This window comes from Rhinolophus ferrumequinum, chromosome 19 (assembly GCF_004115265.2).
Source record: "Rhinolophus ferrumequinum isolate MPI-CBG mRhiFer1 chromosome 19, mRhiFer1_v1.p, whole genome shotgun sequence".
Lineage (NCBI taxonomy): Eukaryota > Metazoa > Chordata > Mammalia > Chiroptera > Rhinolophidae > Rhinolophus > Rhinolophus ferrumequinum.
Window position 1 is genome coordinate 44,722,024 of NC_046302.1, and position 24,589 is coordinate 44,746,612.

At 38.6% G+C, this 24,589-nt stretch overlaps 1 protein-coding gene across 42 annotated transcripts in view; it reads right to left on the reverse strand.

The window, feature by feature from the left end:
- TCF4 (transcription factor 4) overlaps positions 1–24,589 on the reverse strand; it is a 345,675-nt gene that overhangs the window by 11,983 nt on the left and 309,103 nt on the right. For 34 of the 42 annotated variants that reach the window (XM_033087749.1, XM_033087730.1, XM_033087722.1 and 31 more), the window contains 3 exons: positions 23,750–23,828; positions 21,223–21,299; positions 18,265–18,468 (listed from right to left, as the gene is read on the reverse strand). In XM_033087749.1, the coding sequence (XP_032943640.1) occupies positions 18,265–18,468; positions 21,223–21,299; positions 23,750–23,828 (360 nt within the window). The remainder of the gene's footprint in view (positions 1–18,264; positions 18,469–21,222; positions 21,300–23,749; positions 23,829–24,589) is intronic. The other 8 variants (XM_033087763.1, XM_033087741.1, XM_033087733.1 and 5 more) reach the window with 1 other exon arrangement.

A 24,589-nucleotide genomic window follows, 5' to 3' on the forward strand; every position in this document is an offset into this window, starting at 1 on the left:
CTAACACTGAAACCATTTATCCGTGAATTTAGGTGGCTATGAATCAAAAACTTTAATTTTTTTTTTCCAGCCCCAAATACCAAGCCACAAAGGAGAATCTTCCCTCTCGGTAACAAATGTTTAAAAAGATTATTTCCAAAGAATGCAACAACAGTAAGAAACAACAGTAACATTCACAGAACTGAACAAAAGCACGTGCTATCTAATGGTAGCCTCATATAAAGTATCACATTTACACTCCAGAACGATACAGAAGGAAACAATGCAGGGGCAGGGGAAGAAGGGTCATTATAAATTATACTAATCACTCAGATTCAAAATGTAGCAAGAATAGTAAAGGATTTAAAGACTCCTGAGCATCATGAGTGTAAGTATAAATGTGAGATCTGAGGAGCCTGGTGCTGTCTGCCACCTGTGGTCTCTGCTCTTTCCCGGAACATTCTGAACAGCGGTTATATAGCTTCTAGGTGGGTGCTGCATGCGTCCGGAGACCCTGATTATCTCCCAAAGCAGTCCGTCCATTCCACTGTCACCACAAGTTGGTCTCCTTGTACCTTCCACCCACTGGTTCTAGTTACAATTTCTGGAGTTCCATGGAATAAGTGTAAACCCTTTCCACATATGTAACACCACTGCCCTGTCACTGCTGTCTTTCATTTGTAACTGAAGCCTAATCTCTTATCGGCAGCTCCTGACCACACAGTCCAACCACTTCTCACTCACTGTTGGTATATGTTTTTATTTTCCATCTGAACGAAGAGTGATAGCTATTTTCCATTCAGGTTTTGATTTGCCATTTTTAAATTTGTGCATTTACAAGACTGATTCAATCGATTATCCTTTCAATCTCAGATGTCAACTTGTAAGCATGAATGTTACAGGCTTTGATCAAATGGTAGCTCCTTAAGTCTGTCAATCAATGTTAACCTAAATATTTACCTTAGTGCTGATTCAATACCAGTAATTGTATTGCCAGTGGATTTAACGGATGATTCTAAGTTGGGATCACTGAAGGCAGCCACAGATTTGAACACAGCAGAGGTACATACTACTGTTTTAGAATCATTCTATTACAACTTTCAAATCTTCTTTGTAGTCATCTATGATGTAATTTAAGGTTAATATTTTGCTTTTCATTTAAAACATAAAACATTGATCCTGCAATTTCTTTTTTACCCCATCTGGATCACATTGAGATTAGTTTTTACAGGAGGGAAAAAGAACTCACGACCTATTACCTTTGTATTTTCTTGGCCTCATCTACCACCGTGTGGCCCCGAAAAGAAGACCTCGCCGGACCATCAGCTCTAATGCGTCTTTTGGAACAAAAATTAATATAAGACCCACTCTTATTTTAATATAAGATGGGTATAATGTAATGTAATGTAATATAATATAATAGCGGGTTTCATATTAATTTTTGCTCCAAAAGACACATTAGAGCTGGGTTTCATTTTCGGGGAAACATGGTATGAAAGACAGTAAAAAGCATATGAGAGTCAACAATATCTAGATTTTAACTGTAACTGGTTTCTTTGATAGCTGTGTAACCATGGGTAAGTTACTGAAATCCAAAATGGAGAAAATAATACTCGAAGTTATAGATGTGTATTGCAAGAAGCAGCAATGTGCAAAACAACTGGCATGCAATGACGATAGCTGGTGTTGCACTGTGACTGGAAACACTTGCACACGACGCAACAATGAGGGTCTGTGCAGTTCAAGGTCCCTCAGAACTCAGGCTGCCTTGACCTGTGACCTTCCTCACATGCTCTGTCTCTACTTTGTTCACATCCATTTGATTTTAAATCTTTCTCCTGCACAATGACAGTCACATCTTAAATATTATAAATGTGTGAGAACATAGTTGTTCCAGCTATATTTTTGCTTACATTTTAGCCATACATGTTACCTCATTGTATATATTTCTACAGATCATCTTAGATCATCTCAAATAATGTATCAGTCATTTTCCATAAAAGAAGTTGGAGGCAAAGTTATCCTTAACGTTTTAAGGCCTCCCTTGTAAACTATGTGTGTTCCCAGGTCAAACAAATGACTGATAATAGGTCCAGATCCATGTGGTAATGACCTTGATTCTCCAGGATCAATTCCATTGCCTGTAGCTGTGAAGTAACATTCCAATCTGAAGAATAAGCTTTGGTTTGCATGTTTCCTTGGCTACAAACAGCATGTCTTATTAACTTTCTTTCAGAAATATTATTTCTGGTCACACAAGAGACAAGGAAAGACAGACAATGGATGGCCAGCACAAATCCACCACTAGAATAACACAGAAATAGACGGAGGAACCAATATTGCCATCTATATAGAAAGGTCAGGATATGTCCACCTTCCACACAATACATATATAATAATGTAATTAGAAAAAAGGTGATTCCGTCTATCCACACATAGATTCTAAGGATGGTGGCTTCCCTTTTTTAAAGAAAATTTACACTTCATTAAAGCCCTATTTTGATCGACTTTTCATCTAGATAAGCAATAGTTTAATGTTGAAAGCCAGCCTATGGAAACAGTTAATTTTATCAATATTGACTGTAAATTATTTTTTTTGCAATCTTTAAGAGCCTTCTAATAATCACATACAATGTGGTTTTACTTAGATTTATGCTAAAAGTAAAAGAACTAAAATCTAAAAATTATTCAATAATTGTTAATTGATCAAAGAGTGCATTTATTAATTCAACAAATATTTACTAATCTAGTCCATGCTTGTCCCTCTGTGAGGTGTTGGGGACACAGAGGCGAAATAACCTGGATCTGGCGCCTGTTCTCCGGGAGCGTCTAGTGATCTTCTGTGAGATTCCTGTGACTGATCAATTTAGTGGGGCAGTTTTAATAGTAAGAACCAGAGCCTCATTCAAGTTTGCTCGAGTAAAAAGAACTTTATTATGAAGATTTCTGTAATTTGGACCTGGAGAACACTCAGGACCAAGAGCCACTCCTTGTCTCTCAAGAGCCATTCCAGCCTCCCTAGTCCCTCTGCTGGTACCTCTGCTTCTCTCTGCTTCTGCCCTCTCCTGACTCTAGCCTGGACTTTTCCTTCATGGTATTTTGCGCTACACTCTTTGAGGTTCTGTATGTGCGGCTAACTCCGTCTCTGTCTCAGTATTTCTGACTTCAGAATGCCAAGATCATCTGATGGCCAGCTCATCATTTTGAAGCAGACATGAGCCATTCTATGAATGGGCCACCCTCGGATCAGGTGTCTCCATTCCTGGTCCAATGAGCTACAAAAGAGGAGGAGTCGTCGACCATGTGGTCCAAACATGGCTGCCCCTTCCACAGGCCCTTAAGTCGCGATTCATATGTCCCAATATCTAAGTTACACTGCATCTTAGGTCGTTATATTTGAGTTCCAACACAGCCATTTAAATTCTCCTGTGCTAATGTTGTAATTTATCACTGGGAATAATCAGATAACTTTAGAAGTGCATTACTTGTTTTGAATCATGTAAGCGCCGTATAATTTTAAATAACCTTACTTTCTGAGGAAAGGACTGATATAATAGAAGGACTTTTCAATTGCAGTCTACAGAGTTTAAGGGCTTAGAGACACTAGGAAACCAGGTAGGCCAAAATTCATTATTTCACAGATAAGCAAGCTAAGGCCGGAAATGGTTAAGGACTTAGGGGACATCTAATTAGAGGACTAAAACAGATTTTGAACTCAGAAAACTTGTTACAATATTGAACAATTTGATTGGATAGATATCAGATTTAAGGAACAACAGGGGTTTATTTCCTGGAGCTTTGTTTCAAAACTGTGTGTGTATACTTGGGTGTGTGTTATGTGTGTATATATATAGATATGGATATGAAAATCATTTTAGTTTTCTTTGTCATAGAGGAAAAAACATCATAGTTCACCAACTCAGACCAAGGCTAAGATGTCTAACTAAATTACAAAATTTAATATTTGCCACAACTCCTCCAACATAAACAGATTTAAAAGATATGCAGCTTCAAATTAGGCGGCTGTTGGCAAGGCTGTTTTTATGTGGGGATGCATACGGCATCCTGGTAAATATCCTTATCCTGATCCTCAAGCTAACAACAAACACCACAAACAAAAAAGACATTCGATGTTTCTGCTCTCTTTGTTTCCAGGGAGTATTGTGAAAGTAATTATTCTGTTGTATTTAAGAGGCCTATTTCATGGATGGGAAAATGTATTAAATTTCATTTGGCAGTTATTCAATCCTTGTTAATGTTATCTCCAGAGATAACTGCTTCAAAACAGGCTTTCAGACCTCAGTTCCTTCCCTACTACCATAATCCTTCTAAAAGAGCACAGGATGGGAAATTTAGGAAACTTGTTATCAATTTCTAGACCGAGTGATAATGCCATAAAACCAGATATGCCATTAGAAACATTTTGGTATTATCAAAATGAAAGCTTGTTATTAATGCATCTGGTTCAAAATTTTTCTTTTGTTATTAAGGCATAGGTTATTTGTGTGTGCATATGTGTGTGTGTGTCTGTGTGTGCGTTGTTTGTTTTTTTTAAAGAATGAAACAAAGAAAAAAAGTCTTGGGAACTTTTACTTTTCTCTTCTCTTTCTCTTCATGTTTTTCCATAAACACAAAAGAAAAGTTGAAGGGCTTTACTGTAATTAGACACCCATTGACACAGAAAACAGTTTTGGTGTCTGAACTGTAATCTCCCCATGAAATATCAATTATACACGACAGTTGTAGAGTGCTAGATTTCAGTTTCAATTATGTTGCCAGATCTCTGTCTTATTAGAGGAAAGCAAACTTATTTTCCCAAAGATGCAAAATATCGTTTAGGCCAAAAGTACATCTTTTAAAGAGGTGGGAAGTGGTCATGCAAACTTTTTTAATAGCTCACCGGTGGGAGCCTGGAAGTTCATGAAATAGCAGTAGGAGATGGATACCGTGAGAAAACAATACCAGAGGCACCAAGATTCTGTAGAAAACAAGACCTATCTCTAATAACCAATTCTTTTGTGCAGGAAAGTTCTAACACCTAGGACACCTTTCCACCACAAATACAGTTTCCATATTTCTCAGTTTAAAAAAATTACCAGACTATTTTTTTAATTCATGTGATTAAACATTTAAAGGACTATTCACCAAAGTCTGATCTGGATTCAATTCTTTTGTTTGCGTTTCAATTCTTGGGAGATGTTTATTGGAAGAAAACGTCCTAACTGTCTCAAGAACACATATTTTTTCCTCCCAGAAATCTCACAGCTTCACTTCTGCTTTGCCTGAAATTTAAGGTAATTCCTTATTGGACAATTCTTGGAGATTGATTTAACAATTATTCTCTAGGTGATAAGATAATTTTCAAGAGGATTTAAACATGATCTAAATGACATTGATCTTGACAGTGCTGACTTGTCATCTGATCAACTAGGCTGAAACTTCCGTGACAGTCCCCCAAAATGCCTAAACTGAGTGATTCTGTGATCTAGTTCGAGAGATGCAAACGGCTGTTATCTGATTTCAGTTCATCTTTTTTTTTTTCTCAACTTGTAAGTTCCATCTATTAAACTGTTTCATTTCTCTCCTCTGTATCTCCCCCCCGCCCCGGCACCCCCAACTCTCTACATCATTTTCCTACAGTGGAAACCCTAACTGGATGCAGTCCACCAAGCAGGGACCTCGAGGGGTGGTTACCAGAGTCCATTTCATCCCTCTCCTGCCCCAGGTAGCAGGTTAGTAAGTAGAGAACTAAAATTAACCCATGCCTAATGAACCAAGCCTATCTGGCACAGAGATTATGGTGAAATGTTGCAATTACTTGTAAGCACTTTTTTTTGTTTAGGGTGAAGGAATAGACAACGGAACACTAGACGTGCAGTTCCGGATCCCTGTAGTGCAAGCACACCCGTGTGAGTGCACAATCACGTGGCTGGCTTCTACACAAAGCACTCTGTAGCCAGGCCACAAGGTCCATGACTAGGAATTTATCCTTACCTAACTGGCCTTTATGTTTAAAATGCTTTTCTTGTCATCCAAGTAACACATGCTTATTGTAAAATACTTGGAAAGGAAGTGGAAGTGTAAAGACGCTTGCCTAAACAAATAATCTTTTCTTTCCCATCACTTTCTAAAAGCCATATTCTCCACCCATCACTTGGTCCCTCACATATAAAAGTTCTAGCATGGATTTTCCTTATTCTATGGATCAAGTCTAAGATCAATACTTTATGCATCCTTCACCTGGACATCCTAGGGCCTTGCCAGTTTCCTCCCACTGTTAAATTCCTTAATCTGAATCTAGGTAGTTACCTACTCTGATCCCTTATCTGCTGCATTCATTCCCACATCACCAAGGCTTGAACAAAGCCCTCCCTGCTCCATCTTCCAGGGATGGTTTCCTCTGTACAACTCACCAACCACTTCTTGTTTAGTGGTTCCACATATCCCTACTCTGACTCCTCCTGGACTGTGTGGGTCTCCAGAAGTCTCATCTTCTCAGTAAACTTGGACAGGTTCTCTCCTGATTGTGCATTTCGAACACCACCCTTAACGCATACTCAAGGACACTGTTTTAATAGGGCTGGGCATACACCTCAATGATTCTGTTTTGTTGCCATTCGTAAAGCCTATACTTATCTTGAAATGTAAGCGTCCCCGGGGCAAGGAATGGGTGCAGAGCTCACTCCACATGGTTGTTAGTATTACAATGTGCAATTATATGCTTCCTAAATAGTAAATGATGACACAAATGGTATGTGTCTGTGAGACTATTTCTGAAATCTAAAACCTTCTGATATTGTTGAATATACACTTAGCATGTTTCTATCAAATAATAAACATTTCATTTAATTCAACAAATGCCTTCTGAATGTCTACTGTATGCATGACACTATTTAGGCATTTTCAGGAAAAATAATAAAAGACACGCCTATTACACTATCGGCTTTTAGTTTATGGTGGATTAATATAATTACTATGTAAGGCAAAAGAAGATGAATGTTATAAAGGAATTCAAGCTCATGTAGGGTTTTAAAGGATGGGTGAAACTATCAGATTGAGAAAATAGGAACTACGTCAGAAGAAGGCAGCATTTTAGTCAGGTTTTGAATGATGGTCAAAATTTTGATATAGATTATCTAAATATATTTTTACAAAACTGATATTTAACATTAATGAAAGAGCATCTCAACTTTAAATGAAAGTAGGATTTGACATTGAAAAGTGACATTATACTTAGATATTATATATATATATTTAGATATTATACTTATATGAATAAGCAGCTAAAGATTGCATATTAATATATTTTCATATTGTCAGACTATATATTTCAAGACAAAAAAAGCATATTTTTGTAAAGCTCTTTATAAACCTCAGTGGCTTTGCCACAAAGTGAACAACACACGGCATTTGGACACAAATGGTACCTCACTGTATGTGTGTATTATTGGCCCAAATGATTCACTCTTATTTAACTGCAATGTAGTCTTTCATCTCCCAATAATAGTTTCCATATGACCAGTGGCTCTGCTATAAAGAAGATCAAAAGCAAAAGAAAGGATTTAATAAAAGAAAATGACATTAAGAGTAGCATTAAATCAGAGAATACCAATATCCAACTTTTTTTTTTTTTGAGAATAAAGCTCCAGAGTACTAAGCAGCTTCCCCAATATGTCATGAAAAGGCATTTTACAAGCAGTAGGTATGTGCAAAATCCATCTGTGTATGCCTCAGAGTGGCAAAGATTAGGGCGGAGGGGGAAAAGGGGTGGGGAATAGGGGAAGAACTCCCCCTTTAGAGGCAGGCTGGAGAACAGGTAACAGACCAAACAGCTTGTTTCGCATTTTAAAGAGTGCACGGAATGTGTCAATGGCAGACATCCATCCATCCGTTTCTGTCCTTTCGTGTTCCATCTAATGGAGATAGACTTTTTGGTAATCCAGTTTCTCAGAGAATCATAACATTGCTCAACTCTAGTACTTGAGTTCTGAGAAAGGAAGTTTTTTTTGGCAATGCATAGTGACTTGATATGAAGAGCCAACTTCCCAAACAAATTTTCTTCTAGCTCTTAAAAAAAAAAAAATACAATGTTAATCTCTATTCCCGACTGGATAAACAGCTGCTAATAACCTCCAGCTCCCAGGGGAGGAGGCTGTTTCCTTTCATCTTCATACTGGTGGATATCTGACATGCACTGGCCTCTAGTGATTCCACATGTTTCCTATTTCGCCTTCTTCAAAACCGTTCCAGTACCAGTCCTGCCGTTTCAGGCGTCTTTTCTCCCTTTCCTTGAGATGGCATCCATAAACTCAAAGGACATACTGGCTTACGGTACTACTTATGTGAAATTGTAGTTCTTTCGCTCTTGGTGTATTCAAAGTGGAAACTCAAGCACTTATAATATCTAAAGGAAGCGAAAGTGTTGGACTTTTTCATTGGAAACCTTGCGAGGGGAATGAACATTCTGGTTTCTTTCATACTGAGCTAATTATTTACTCAAGGGCTGACTGTGTTCAAGATACTCAACTTCTAACAGCATCGCTAATGCGATTACTTACTTATATCTGTTTGTGTCCTAAATAAACGAGCCGACTTTAACACTTTTTCCCCTAATAGGAAGTACCCTGCAGAAGATTACAGGGCCAGCCGGTCCCCAGAGTATTTCTCACTTGTTCCTGAGCACCTGCTTTACTGGTGACCTCAGTTCTACACCTCAAGATTCAGACATTTCGCAAAACAGCTTTTTAAACAAAAACCAGCTGTTTCCCATCTAGACGACAGGGGGAAAAATTTGGGCAGCTTACAGAAACATTACCCAGAGACTACCATTCTCCAATAACTTTCACACACGTTCAGGTCCAAACGAGACCCGTCCCTGTGCAGAAGCCGGCGAGAGGCAAATGTGAAATTAAAATGTGGAAACTCAATACCTTGGTTTTTGACAATACGTCCAATTAACTGCTTGAAAATGAACGTGGCTATTGTAAATCAGGATAATGCTTTCCCAAAGATGTCATTTAACTAATATTGGACAGATCTTGTGGTTAAACTCAACTTTAGAGTTTAAGACAATTTATGGATATTCAGGAAGCTATAATTATGCACAAATGTCAACCAATTAGGTAGACTCCTCGCATTTCAGAAATGTTATTAAAGCCTTGTTTTTAGGATTTCACTCCTAAATCTGCTTTGCCTAAACCCTCTTCTTATTTTGAACCCATTTTTACACTTCTGTTTTCTAAGCAATTAAGAAACTTTCATTTGAAAAATTTACAGCCACAATAAAAGTTAAAATAACGCTAATGACCACAGATTTCGAAAAAATATAAAATGACCAAAGACTGGTCTTGGTTTTTAAGTGCCAAGTTGCTCCAGTATTTTCTGTTTTGGTATGAATGACATAACTGAATTACTTCATGAGCTGCTACTTTAATTCCTCAGGGTGGAAAATTCCATGAGTTAATTTAATTTGGATGTAAAAAATATACATGAACGCTCGCTCTTCCTGTGGACTCTCATGTGAAATATTCGAGCCAATTGCTGGAGCTGCTGTGCTTCGAGGAGGGGCTTTTCGCCCAGTGCAGCCCTGGTTGGGCACTGCCAGGGCTGGTACCATCAGGCAACTTTCTAACCTTCACTCATGCACATACGAGCCTCTGTTTTCTGCATTTTTATTTTTAAATCCTGTTTATTCCATGGCACTATAATGTGCTTTCAAGCCTACATCTAAAGGTCCAACTCCTACAGAGACTCCACTATGAACTCAGTGACACCTTCTGTAGCTGGACAATGTTCATTCTCCCTTCCCTGAATCGCTTCTTAGGTCACTTCATAATTCAGTTTTACGTTATAGTTGGGCACACACCTGAGTTATCCCTGGCCCACAGTCAGAGGCCCGCAGGATCAGAAATTTAGGAAGCACCCAATGATGAAACAACGGTGCATTTTCTAACATGTACAAAAATATTACATATTTTTTTACCCACCCCTCAAATCTTCTTTTTTGAGAAAACAAGGGTAATATTATTATTTTTTTTAATGAAGGGATGTGCCTTTTTAAAATTATGGATACAAATTTAGCATTGTGTTCCTGTCGTCAGTAAAAGTTCAATGAAAACCTATGATGATTAAAAGGGTCTACTAGCTTTTCCCTCTACTATTTAAGAAGAAAGCAAAGTAAAATTATAGCGAGGTTGTACAGTCTGTTTTTAATATGTCTTCAAAAACTGTCTTCAAAAGTGGGGAAGACAACAAGTTTTTGTTTTTTTATTTAAAGTTCTTGATGCCAGGGTGCTAAACACATACTTTAGGGGGGAAAAATTAGCAAACTAAGCTTGGCTTGTCCTAGAAACATAGAGAAAGATTGCCTTCGAGGTCTGATGGTCCAGTACAGACTGTCTTGGTTCTAGGTCACAGGGCCTGAATTTGAATAAAACAGGCACTGGGGAAAAAGATGGGGATGTACCTAATTTGGACCCACTGCTGTGGGACTGAGCATGCATCATGTCCCAACCACTTGTCTGAGGGGTTGCTAATGCAGTCAGTGTAAACGGTCACCCTGCTATGGTTGTCGTCAAAAGCTCTTGATTTTTGTTTGAATTAATTCACAAACATCAAATGGTGAGCTCAAGGATTCTGAAGGTGTTGCAACTAATCTATGATTAAGAAGATTTCTTTAAGATAGACAGAAAAAGACAAACACTGCATGTTATCAGTTACATGCAGAATCTAAAAATACAATCTTAAAGGAATAAGGGAGTAGAATGTGGCTGCTGGGGGCTGATGGGAGAAATGTGGGGATACTGGTCAAAGGGTACAAATGACCAGTTATAAGATGAATAAGTTCTAAGGATCTAATGTATAGCTATACATTGCTATACAGTGACGATAATTCACACACAAAACTGTAATTACGTGACGGGATGGAGGCCTCAACTAACCTTATTGTGATGAACATTTTGCAATAGATAAGTACATCAAATCATCACATTGTACACAAACTTACACATGATAGATGTAAATAATACCTCAGTAAAGCTGGGGAAGTTTTCAAAAATAAAATAAAGAGAATTTATTTAGTCCTTTTTCTGTCTGTTTTTTTTCTTTCTTTACATTTTCTTAAAATAAAGTACCATATTGATACAGGTTAAAAACTTTCAACCGAGGACGCTAATCGGCTCTCAGAAATATTTGATAATTGTGGATATTAGGAGACATGGTGGAACACAAGAGATAAGCGTATCTTAATGAAAGAGGAAAAAACCCAACATAGTAGCTATAGAAAGATGAAGTTGATGACTAAGATCCTGGGTGAAAGTTTATAATAGGCTATTTAACAGATAGCTTCAAAGTGCTCTAAAACAGAGGCCATGACCTCTCAAACTCAGTTTGGTTCCACCAAGAACAAGTCTTTCTGGACACACCTCGTTTCCTCATTCATGGGACTGCTGCATGCCTGGTGTCTTATGATAGTGCAATCTATGGACAAAATGAGAAAAGGAAGACTGCCCGAGAGAAAAACTAGGTGGTCATAACTGGTTGAAATTATTAAACTCAAAGAGCAGGGGGACGATATGAGTGTAGAGGGAACTTCCGTAGGACAGAACCTCAGGTTTTCTGCGCTATGTCCTCCCCGGTCAACAGTTTTATTCGTGGCTTTGATGTCGGCATCAATGGTACCCATCAAATTGGCCAACACAGAGCTGGCAGAATATTCGACTGAATGAGGACCTAAAAAAAAACTTGAGACTAGAAAGAGATTGAAGGTTGAAGTATGAAATTCAAAGGCGTTGCGTGAAGTTTTGTATTGGTATCACAAAAAGTGCACAAGGAGAGTTGAGAAACGGGTGGCTTGTGGATTTCGGCTGATTGTAAGTTCAATATTTGTCAGCGGGATGATGAAGCCATCAAAAAAATAGCTCATAGGATCCTGTTGGGTGGCCTTTAATGAAGATGTAATATACTGGGTCTGGTGATAGATCCACCCTACAGTAACCTGGTAATTCCTTGAGCACTGTGTTCAGTTTGAGGGTCTATATACCTACAAGTCCTAGGAAAAAAAAAGTATCATTTATAGGTTAAGGAGAACGCACTGGGTAGTCACAGAGTCAAAAACTTTTTCATAGGGTAAACATTTGAAGATATAAATGTCTAGTGTGAAGAAAAAAAATATTGAATAGACTGTCTTCAAATAACAAAAATTTTCAAGTATTTGTTGGGTTGACTGAGGGGTACCTCTAGGCAGAAAAATGAGGACTGCAGAGAAGCCAATTTGGAAGGGACATAAGGAAGAACTGTCTAACATGTGATGGCAATGGGCTTTCTGATCACTTCGAACTATTCACTCTTGAAGGCAGGAGGCCGGTAGAGACATGTTGACCACTTGGCAGGGAATTTGCAGGGGGGATGTGGACAGAGATGGCTTCTAAGGTTCTATGAGACTCTATGGAAATAACTGCTTAGAAATGAGGTATGTGCTAAAATAGACATGGAATTTTACGGACTCCGAATCCCTGGAAACCCACGAGTAGAGATGGTAAAGCCTCCATGGGTCATACTTTGTCGCGAGGTCCACACAGAAACAGAATTCTCTGACTTCTGCTACTCGTCTGACTACAGACTGGTGCTACCCAAGATATCACATCACTGTCCATTACTCCCTCTCATTGGCAAGTACGATTGCCAGAGCTAAATAGCAGCATATGGCAAGGAGCCAGTCAAAGGGCAACTGAAGAGTTTTCTTGGGTTCCATGAGTGAAGTCAGAGTAACAGAATGGTGTGTAATACCAGCCACAGTTTTGAAATTGCTGTGGTATTAGGTTAGAGAGTAAGTTTGCTGTAGCAGTGTGGTATTTGTATAAAGACTGCTGGTCTCACCGCTTGCTTGTCTGTGTTTTAATCAAAGCTTGGCCATTAATTAGTGAGTATCCATGCTTGGGTCACTTTCCTTTTCTGGGCCTCAGTCTTCAGCGGTAAAATAAGGGCCATGGGCTCAACGACTTCAGGGGGGCTTTTAGAACCTAAAATTCAACAGTCCTAAATCTTAAGAACTATGACAGCAAAACTAACTTAAGTTGATCATCGTCCGAGGCCCTATGTGGTTAAAAGTTCTCCTATGTTTAATGCCAGTTAAATGCAAAGGTGCTTCTTCACCTAATGAATGCTCTTCTGATATATTCTTTTAAATCCAGTCAAACGAGAAATGCTACTGATAAGAGGGAAACTGGGCTGCGATCACTACTCCTCGACCAAGGGACGGTGTGATCCTTCGCTCCTGGATAACAGAGGAGGGGTCTGTCCTCTCTCAGGGAGCCTACGCTCCTGCTGCAGCAAGTTCTTTTTAAATGTGTCCTTTCCTACTTGACTGTGAACCCCTGAAGAGCAGAGGCCACCTCTTTGCATAAAGCCTGGCATTTGGTTACCACTTAATAAATTGTTCTGAAATGAGTAAATGGGACTTTAAGCAAAAAGGATGTGGGAACCACACTGATATTATGTATTAATAGTACAGGAGGCTTTAGCTAAATGAGCCTATCCTTACTGGCTTTACTGACAAGTAATTAGGAGCACATACAGAGTCACATGAAGGCATTTTTGACGTGGGTTTTGTTCCTATTCAGTTAAAAGAGGAGATTAGGTCATCTGCAAGGCTTTCTTTCAGGTCTGTGGACATGAATACTGAATGAAAAATGGAGAGAATTATATTTGGAAAATTGCCATTTCAATAATTTATATATTAAAAAAAAATCTAGTGATTTCATATGAGGATTAACCACAGAGATATCGAAGGCACAGAGATGATACCTAGCTCAGAGTTTCTGACTAGGTTAATGACAAACCCTGATGTTTCCTTATTCTCCCACAGTAAGAGGTTTCTGCTTTGATTCTATTAGGAAAGTGGGTGATTATAGTAGGAAAAATAGCTTAAAATTTATTACTTCAAGAACCCTAGTAAGGAGAATTCACACCTCATGCCACTTAGCACACACATGTTGATTTAAGAGTAAGTGTTTAGACAATGTGGGTTTTAATCTAGAATGCAACCACACTGGAGGAAAAGTTCTTTACCTCTACATTTGGGGGGAGAACTGCTCTGGGAACTTCACAGTCCGATACTTGGAAACTTCTTTCATCAACAAACATTTACCGAGATTTGAAAATGACAAGCTCTTTACCACCTAAAATCAATTCTTTCAAGGTATGCCTACAGATAATCTTTGGGAAATGCTCCTGGTAGGAAAAAGGACCATGGCGTTTGGAGCCAATGTATCTGAGTTTAAATCTAGGTTCGTGACTTGAGACTACTCAAACCTTTTAAGGCTCATTTGATCAGCACCTAAAATGGACATTGTAACCCTCACTGGGCTCTTGTAAAGACTGTCTGACAACGTATATGATGCACCTAGCAGTGGGGCTGGCAAGTTGTCAGGCACTCAGAAAATACTAGTTTCCTTTCTTCCCTTTTGATTCATAATTTATTTACTGGGAGAGAAACAAAATGTAATACATGGTACTGAAGGAATTTACAATATAGTTGGAAGGAAAAAGTCACACCGACGAAAGATACATAGCTGCACATGAGTGGGTAAGATCACTATCTAGCCGATGGTATGCTTCACAGTGCTCTGAGTGTAGAAAAGAAAATTATTATCACTGGTGCAGGTAGCAAGGGAAGGCTTCCAGGAAGAGGAAGAATTTGAGTCAGAGCCTTGAGAATGGGTGGGGTGAGATGTACAGAGAAAAGTGGGTAGGGCAGGCCAATCCAGATGGATACAAAAGAAGTGTATCTATCTAGTAAGAACATACAGGGCAAATTCTGAGCATATGCACAGACCGCATTGCTGGAAAAGGTTTTGCATATTGGAATAGCTAAACGTATAAAGGCTTTTGGTAAATGGTAACGGGACTTTATAAGCTAGGTTAAAAAGTTGGTCTTTATCTTATAGATAATGAAAAGCTGGTGAAGGTTTCTGCGCAGGAAAGAGCAAGGCCAAATAATATCATGTAGAAAGCTCACAAGTATACAGCGTTCACTCCAGTATTATGAGCCAGGATGCTGTGAAAAAAAAATCCCTCTCATTACGCTGATACTTGGTGAATCACGGAAGACCTACTTCAGAACTCCAAGGAAAACATTTTATGAATCAAAAGCTAAGTACAATATGTTAGCAATTAAATGAGATAACATAATAGCCCAGGCAGAACCATGGTTTTTTCCCCACCACGATTTCAAGCTGCTGCAGAAAGAAATGCTTATATCATCTTCCAAGTTATCATGCCATTTTGTTCTGATTTTCAGAAGGCGGGGAGAGAGGAAACGAGAAGAGCACAGAGGTCAAGAGGATTCAAAGCTGTCTATTCTTTAATCAGAATGAACTATTAAGGAGGGTTATAAAAGAGATTTGCTCAAAACAAAACCTGCCCGGGGATAGGTGTTAAGTTACTACCGTACAACTAACTTGCTTTTACTCCAGAACAACAAGTGAAGGTGTGTAGTTGGGAAAGAAACTCCCACCAGTGCTGTTCTGCCCAAGTTTCCGGTGCATACCTCCCACTGCTACTTTATTTACTGCAGCTGGCCAAAGTTTTACAGCCTGTTTCATGTATTAAAATTCAAATGTGGAAAACATTACCAGTATCCTCCTTGAATTTTTTTTTGTTGTTGAGGGGAAAGAGGGGTGGGTTTTTTTTTTTTTCCTCTTCCCCTTCAACTTCCTTTTTATTGTGGAATGTATCAAATGGTCAAAGGCTAACTTCAGACTGACTAAATTCAAAAACTATTTCCTTTGTTCTTATATTTTTGTTTGAAAATTCATACCAGTTTGCACAAGGAAAGAAATGACAACCTCATCTCGTTCACCCACTTTATAGAGTTTCAGGGTGAGGAGCTCGGATTCGGGGGCCCCACTGAACACTTTTCAGAAGAAAGAAGAAAGACTGCAAAACATCACGTGGTTGAAAGGGCAGCAGGTTGCAACCATGTCACATCTTTGGAGCTGCTCTATTGTCTGGCTGGCTCTGTGGTTGTCCTCGATGGAATTATGTCTTCAGAGGAGTGGGCAAGAACTTTTCCTCATCAGCAAAACTAGCAGCCTTATTGCTTCTGCATGGTTTTTTTTCCCAAAATCAAATCAGACACTTCTGTGTAATACTGGCCAATTATTTCCCTTTTTCTATTGCTCTGCTCCATTCTCTCTCTTTTCCCTCCGCCTGGGTCAGCCCAACTTCCCATCTCCAAAGATGATTCTAGTCTCTTCCTCCTACCCCACCTCTAAATCAGGCTCAAAGAGGAGGCAATTCAAAGGTCAAATAGTTCCAAACAGCATCTATGTATAGTTTATTATCTTAACGAACCACTTAACCTACATCTGGTATTTAAGAGCAAACTTTACATATTTATGGAAAAAACTGGCTCTGAAGCAATGCCCTGGGTGCGTGTTGCATCCGTTTAACATATGCAAAACGAACACAGCTACAGAAATTAAACTATTTTTCTCTTGATTGAGAGCAGATATACAGAAATGGTTATAAGTCACAGATTTGGCTTTTAATAAAGCCAGATTTCTTAATTAAAAGCAGTATTGTTTAAACATTGCAGTTTAAAAAAAAAAAGAGCTGTACAAACTAAAATCTCATATTATATGCATCCCAAGTGTATTTAACACATTACCTGAGGCCAAGCTAAATTAAAATCTAGATTTTCCTTTTGTTAACTCTTAGCAACTGCCACGAATAGACAAACAATTTCTACTCAATGATGAATTTTTAGGGTAGAGGTCAAGGAAAAAAAAAAAAGAAAAAAAAAGATTTAGCTTTGGCATTCAAAAATATCTTTCCACGGTTTGGAAGTGAGTTCATTGCTTCTATTTATAAACCAGTATTTTTGGTTTCAAATTGGTTGCAGGTTTCCATAATACACCACTCAGGATGGTACTCTTAGTCTTTTATTAAGAGAAATTGAAAAGAGGGCAGGAGAATACTATTGAGCAAAGAACCTCAAAATAACCTGTACTTATTTTGCATTCTCCTTTCAGAATCATCTTTAAACAAGAGACACTTCAGTGATAATGGAAAACAGACCTTCGCCAAGCAACTTTTTCAGAGTCTGTAAGGTACAAACAGGACACTAACGCGTTTGCTGATCAGGCAGGAGTTTGTAAGGAGCACAATTACACAGAAGCACAAGCAACGTTAAATTGTCCATCTATTCGGGCACCTCATTAATGTCATCACTTAATATTTTGTCAGGAAGATTCTCTGAAACTTCATAATCATCCACATCCAAAAAAAAAAGAATGCATTCCCAAATCCTTACCAAAAGTAATGGGCAAGATTGTCCAATTGTATCATGAACAAATCTGTTTAAATATTATTGAGACAAAGATTTATAAATAAGTAGTGGTAAAACTATTATATACTAAAATTACACAGTCCCACACCATATATTTAGATGGAGAAATACACCATATATATCTGCCTCTCGAACTGAGCACCAAAAGACATTGATATGGTTTTTTTAATTAAAACAATTTTTTTTAATCTATTCACATCTGAAATGTCAGCAATGTAACTAACATGAACATCAGTTGGGTTCTTCAGCCAAAGTCACCAAGATGAAGACTTCAAAATACCAGGGATGACCCAGCAATGTCCTCCTAGGTATATACTTAAGTGAAACAAAGACATGTGTCCACACAAAAACTTACACACGAATGTTCCTAGCAGCATTATTTATAATAGCAAAGAGTGGAAATAACCCCAATATCCATCACCTAATGAATAGATAAATATAATGTATCTCTATACAACGGAATATTGTTTGTCAATAAAAATTAATGACACTTTGATATATGATAAAACATGCATAAACCTTGGAAACATTGTTCTGTTAAAAAAGACAGAAAAGGCCACTCCGTATTGTATGATTCCATTTATAGGAAATATCCAGAATAGGCAAATCCATAGGGAGAAAAAGTAGATCAGCAGTTGCCAGGGGTTGGGGGTAGGAAGAATGGAGAGGGGCTGCTACAGGCAATGGGGATTTCCTTTTCTTTTTGCTGGGGGCAAAAATGTTCTAAAATTAGATGTGGTGATGGTTGCATAACTCTGTGACTATATAAAACATTGAGCTGTAAACCTTAAATGGATGAGTTGTATGTTAAGTGAATTACATCTCAATAAAGCTGTTTAAAAAAGAAAAAAACAAAACCCAGCAACTCTAGTATTTCTACTTGAAATTCTAATTCTATATGGTAACTTACAGGGTCTACACACTTTCTCACTTACCATGAGTGAATGTCTGTTGGCTGAAAGAAGACCGGTTCCATACCCTGAGCCCAGACCGCCCATTGCTCCGTTATGAGAAGGTCCAATGATCCCATGCATGTCCCCATGGCCACCGGGCATAGCTGTGGATGGGCCTACTGCATGGTTCCGGAGAACGTGAATAGCGTCATCCAGTCTTTCTAGACGATCTTCAATTCGGCTTTGCTGTTGGTTAAATAAATGACATGAAATTTGATTTAGTTTGAAATGCATGCATAGGTTATATAAGTAAAACTTGAGTTGACACAAACCACACTTTGTGTTTCTAAATATATGTTTCCAATAAAGTTTATTTCCTTAAAATGGTATTAAAGACAGTGTCCTTTCCTAGAAAGCTGGTGAAAAAAACGTTAAAATTACAGTGTTCTTTTTCATGAACAAAGTAAATCCAGTAATTCTTCCAGGACATTATAATGTATATATGCTATACTATATGGCAGTAGACTGAAAGACAAGCTAGATTTGCTTTAGAAAAGAAAAACACTTATTAAATTTAAGGAACATTATGGCAGGCACTGGTTAAAGGTTTTAAAAAATTAACAATAGAAAGGTGACCTGTTTATAGTTTCCAATTAAATTATCTTCTTGAAGGCATATTTTCTTGGTCTCCTCTGTGGCACATGAGGCAGTGCTAAGTATCAAATCAGGGACAGGTAAATGCATACGTACTCTAATTTCTTATTGAGTATTTCAATTTTGAATGGTATTTCTTGCTTTCTATTATCACGAGCTTGTGTGTGTGTGTGTGTGTGTGTGTGTGTGTGTGTGTGTGTGTGTGTAGAAGGGAGTGGGGACACAAAATGGTTACAGAAAAAAAGTTACAAAAATTCTGTCAACCACAGTAGTATGAGATTTCAAGACTGAAAAATCACAGATTTGAATTAATGTTCACCAGGAGCTTCTAATTGATTTCAAAGTCCTTATTATAGTATAGAATTCACTTCCTTATACAATTAAATTACACAATTAAAAAAACCAACTGACCTGTTTTTTCATCCCAGCCATTAGGATCCTAATTTTATGCAACTAGATAAGGCCTATACTATAGTTTTTGGTGAAGAAAAAGGAAATGTAAATGTGTATTCCTTTTTTTTCAGGGTGATCAATAAAGTTTTTTTCAGGGTGATCAATAAAGTTTGTATCAAATAAACATCTGCATTACATTCTCTAGTGTGCTCTTGAACATATACCATCCAGTGGGTCCTCGTTGTACATGTGTAAGGAAAGCAGGGCAGACATTATTAGCCCTTCCATATAGATGTGCAAAAGAAACTCAAAGAAATTAAATGAATTAATTAGTCAGCATTACACTGACACAAAATGGTAAAGTCAGGGTTGAACTCTATGTCTTTTGACTTCAAATCCAATGCCTCTTTGTACTAAATGGTGCTACAATCTGCGTTAATTTCCAATGGGCTGTGCAAACAGATGCACCGGCTATACTGCATGAGAAGAAACAATTTCTAATTATTCTATACCGACGGGAAGAAAGTGTGTCTAATATAGTTAGTCTATGGAACGGAATATTCTGCTTCACGGCGGGCTTCAGTGTTAAGGAACCGCCCCTGAACTCCTAGCTTGGCTACTAATGTGACCTTGGAGAAGTTACTAACTTCTTTGAGTTTATGCTTCTTATTTAGAAAAACTGGGAACGAGCATATCCACTTCCAAGTGTACACGTGTAAGCATGAGAAGAAATAACACATGTGCCCCTGATCCTTTCGGCTCCCAGCTTCCCGGTGCAGAGGGCAGTCTCTACTGGTGAATTCCCCCTCGTGTGTGGCGACTTCAGAGAGGGCTGAAGCTGTAGTTCACAACTAGAAGCTTATAGCCTACAGAGCTTGATAGTTCTAGAGTTGGACAAAACCCAGTTTTGATAGATGGGTCCCAGAGAAGAACTGAAGGAGGTGAATACTTAAAACGACTACGGGTGATGTGGATGTAGGTTGCGGGTTAACCGCGTGACGTAAGCTGTGCCTATGACGTCTGGCATGGTGGTCGCCTGTACGGGCTGAAGTGCAGAGCTGGAAGGCTCACGCGCTATGGCAAGGGAGAGCGCAACAAGGGGGAAAGACGCCTTTGGTTTTAATTTTTAGATTTTCCTTCATTTAAATAGTAAGCCAGAAAGGAAGAAAGGAAGCCCTGAATGGCTAACATGACAACATTAGATAGATAGATAAATCTATACCTTCTTCCATGTTCCATCTCAGAGTATGGGGAAAAGAAAGGGAAACTCAACCTGGAAAAACTGAAGGGCTCCTTGCTGTTACCCCTCCCCAATAGATTCACACACAGTCTAGAAACTGCATAGAGCAGTGATGTTTCATGCATATTTCCAGCCCCATCATTGTGAGCTGAGAAAGACTAGAGTGTAATACACTGAATCATCAGGTGAGTATTTGTACCATTAGTTAAACCCATGCAAATGTTCAGCTATCCCCTATTTGGAAGAGCAGAGCTTTAATGATGCTACTAGATTTCTAGGAGAACGGTAGTGAAGGAGGAAGTAGTATGCTCCTTATTCCCAGGTTAGGGGAAAACTCTTATAAACCTGTTATTCTGGAAAGCAGAGATATGTAGCATCTTCAAGTGTTCCGGCTCTGCAGCTTAGCTGGAATGGCAGCACTCTCAGGTCTGGGAAGTTATTCAATCACTGACAGGGATCCTCTCCCAAGGTGGGAAGGAGGCCATTACCCACCCAGGATTTTTAATTTCTTATCTCTCCTAGATCTTTAGAGCCCAGACACTGTCGGACTATCTGGGTTACAATCTACAAACAGAACGAGCAAAGCCTAACAATTCTGGCTTTAAACACACTTGTGGGCTTAATGTCAATCTCAAGTTCCTATAAAGAAAGTCAGAATCTTGGAGCATGAACTAGAGACAGAACGAGAGCAGAGATTAGCAGACGAGACTTACCAAGGAGTGTAAGGGTCCTTCATAATTAGGAGATGATGAGGCCTGTCCTCCGTTTCTCGACCAAACAGCTGTGCCTGCTGATAGTACAATGGGAGTTATAATGAGATCTACATAGTCTTAAAAAGAATCTTACTAACATTTTTAATTGTTCTTTTAGAAACAGCAATGTTGATTTCCATTTGGACAATAAGGTAAATACATGCAAACTTCCCATGCAAGAATTTTGAGGCAAGGAAAACATTTTAACATAAAATATGAAGACTTTACACAGACTCAGAATTCTCTCAAGCTTCCTCCTAAAAGGGAATATTTAATTGATTCTGATTTTAGCCAGAAATGTTCCTTTGATAGAAAGCTATCACTCTGTAGTCAAGGTACTTGTAGGGCCGCAAATGGGCGTTTTGTGTTACACCTTCATGCAAGGCCAGTTTCTCTCATCCATGAAAAACAGCTTTGCTACTTGTTTTTAAAATGATCCTTAAGAAGGAATAAGCCTTCAAAAACTTTTTAAGGAAATAAGATTGGTTGGCAGGGATCCACAAAACCAGAAATAATTTTTTTATGATTCACTAAACTTGAAGGTAAAGAGAGATTCCTGCTGTAATAAATATTACATGTCTAACTTCTCACTTTTAAATTTAAAATAGTACACACTCAGTGTAGAAAAGTTAGAAAATAAATAATTCAAGAAAGGAGAAAAAAAAATCTGTATATGAGCTCACTGAAATCTCATGCCCCGACAGAGTTAGCACTTTAAAAACTCATTCTTCCTGTCATTTCTGGGTGTGCATATATGTGTATTTTTATGCTACATAAAAACAGAATATTTTGTTCAATTAATTTTAGTGACAGAATATATAAACGGAGCCATCAGGGTGAAAATAGCAACCTGTCCCCATGTTTACAACTTCATAAAGTTATTTCTTATTAATGTGTGGTCTTCCATAATGAATTACCAGGACCCCACAAAAGAGGCCTTGCTTCTATGCCTTCCAGAGACAGCACACTCACTGCTCAGGTATTTGCGGCATGTTCTGGAATGATTTGTGCATAACTTTCCCCTCCCCAATGAACCTAGAAGTGGAGCGGCAGAACAGTGAGCACCCGATTCGTCGGAGTTCCGATATTGCTACTGACATAACCTCAGCAAGTCACGTACCCTTTCATGGCCTTGTACACTCCATCTGTAAAAGTGGAGCAGTAGACTAAAATAATTGTTCTCAAACTTTATTAGACTCCAGAATTTTTTCCCCCAAATCATAAAATAGATGAAATTAGAGCTGTTTTGCTTGAAATGGGGAACTTGGAGTTCTCCCTGCTCAGAACCCTTCAGCACGTGCCTCACTGGGCTAGATGCTGTTTTTGATCCTTTTCTGGCTGTGGACATTGAGGCGTGTGATCATTTTCCTGAGCCTAACAATATAGGGCCTTTTCTATCATGGGGAATGTTTCATTGCTGTTCCATTATCCTCTTAATATCATGTCTATTTCTTCCCAGTTTCAACTTTGTCTCTCTGGACTTAAATTTAATGTCCAGCTACCCTTTTTCTCTTCTGTCACTTACTCCCCCTCACCCCATGTCAATGGAGTCTTGGCAAAGGCTGATATTAAATCCCAACTAAGCCATGGCCATTGCCCCGGAAAGCTTGCGCAAGTCTAAAACCTCCCATTCTCTACCAGGGAACCCAGTTTATAATGGGCCACAGGAGTCTTGCATGCAGGGAATAGTACAGAGATGGAGGAGGCGGCATTTAGGCATGTGACTCCACTATAAATTACAGTAAGGTCAGGTTTCAATGAGGTACAGATGTGATTTACTTTTTTTTTTTTTTAGAAGCCACCTGTCCTCTTTCCAAAGAGCTGAGACATGCACCACACAGGGCCTTTTGGAAGCATTTATCGTGGAAGGGCTTGAACAAGCCTCTTAAATAGATCTCCGAAAAGTAAAATGCTTTATTAAAATAATTCAACAACTTATAATTTTATTATTTGAAGCCATAGGTCACGTACTTTGTTATTTTTAAAGGCAAACATGCCCTTTTATGCCATACAGTTACTTCCCAATTTGTTTACAAAATTATAGTTTTCCTCAAGCTTTCCAATGACATGTACCTGAAGGAGGGGATTTGGAAAATCTTAATTATCTGTGGGAAATAATCCTTTTGGATAGTCTATGTTTGATGACTATATAATCATATTCATAACTATATTTACTACCTTTTCTCCTCTGAGATGTTTTATTGGAGTATGTTACTCTGTTGAGTATCTTCTACAGAGCTAGGAAAAGTATAAGCAATAGTTTTCCACACATCTATGTATTGTAGAAACACCTGATTTTTAAGAAAACTTTTGGGTGTAAATGACTGTACCTTCGCCTGGTAGCCTGTCTCTCCCACTCCTTTCTATTTGCTTGGAAATACTGTTTTGAGCTTCTGGGGGGAGTATCCACCTACTAGAGCAGGAGTATAAGGGGGAAACCATTCTCACCAGCTGGCACTATGAGGCGATGGGAGGGAGAGTACAGTACCTGAGAGAGAAGGAGGAGAGCCAACAGGAGTTGAAGGGTTGGATGAAAAGCTGTTGTTAGTGTGATCTGGAGAATAGATCTTAAAACAGTGGGGGAAAGAAAACAAACCCTCATTATTAGGAACAAATAATCAACAATTTTGCAAAACTACTAAGTGTCAGTGCAATTCATGTACAAATTACAAGTTACAAAACACATTCAACAAGTATAGGACCAGCAGTCTAAAATGAAAACCTTAATTTTTCAAAAGAAGAATTATTGAGGTCATATAAGGTAGTAGGACAAGAGCTGGACTGGATGGAGCTCAGCGGGCTTGAGTTCTAGTCCGTTCCCTCCCACTTCCTACCACGGCTGCGTGGCTGTGAGCAAACCAAACAGATAACCCGTATCTCCCTTTCTCCTCCACAAAACAGGTTAGGCAGTATCTTCTCCAAGACTGTTGTCCAACTCCTTCCTCACTATGATTAAGGCATTTGATTCCAAGTCATAAGAATGCCCAGATTAAATAAAAAGCTTTACTTGGTCACAATGCTAGTATAAATCAAACTTCTTTTATGCTCCAATGGTAAGGAAAAAACAACCGAAGAGACACATGACAGTCCAACAAATCTTCACTAACATTTGCAAATGATCATGTTTAGCTTCTGAAGACAATACCAGGTATACTCCCTCAAATAAGGTGTGCCATTTTGTTGCTAGTGAACATGCAGGAAATGTGCAGTTCTAGCCTCTTGGCAGTGGGCAGTCAAAGCGGAGAAGCTGAGTCTCTAGGAGCCAAATATGTGACAATTTCTCATAGAACTCAGTTATGGTTTTGTTGTTGTTGTTGTTGTTTTAAAA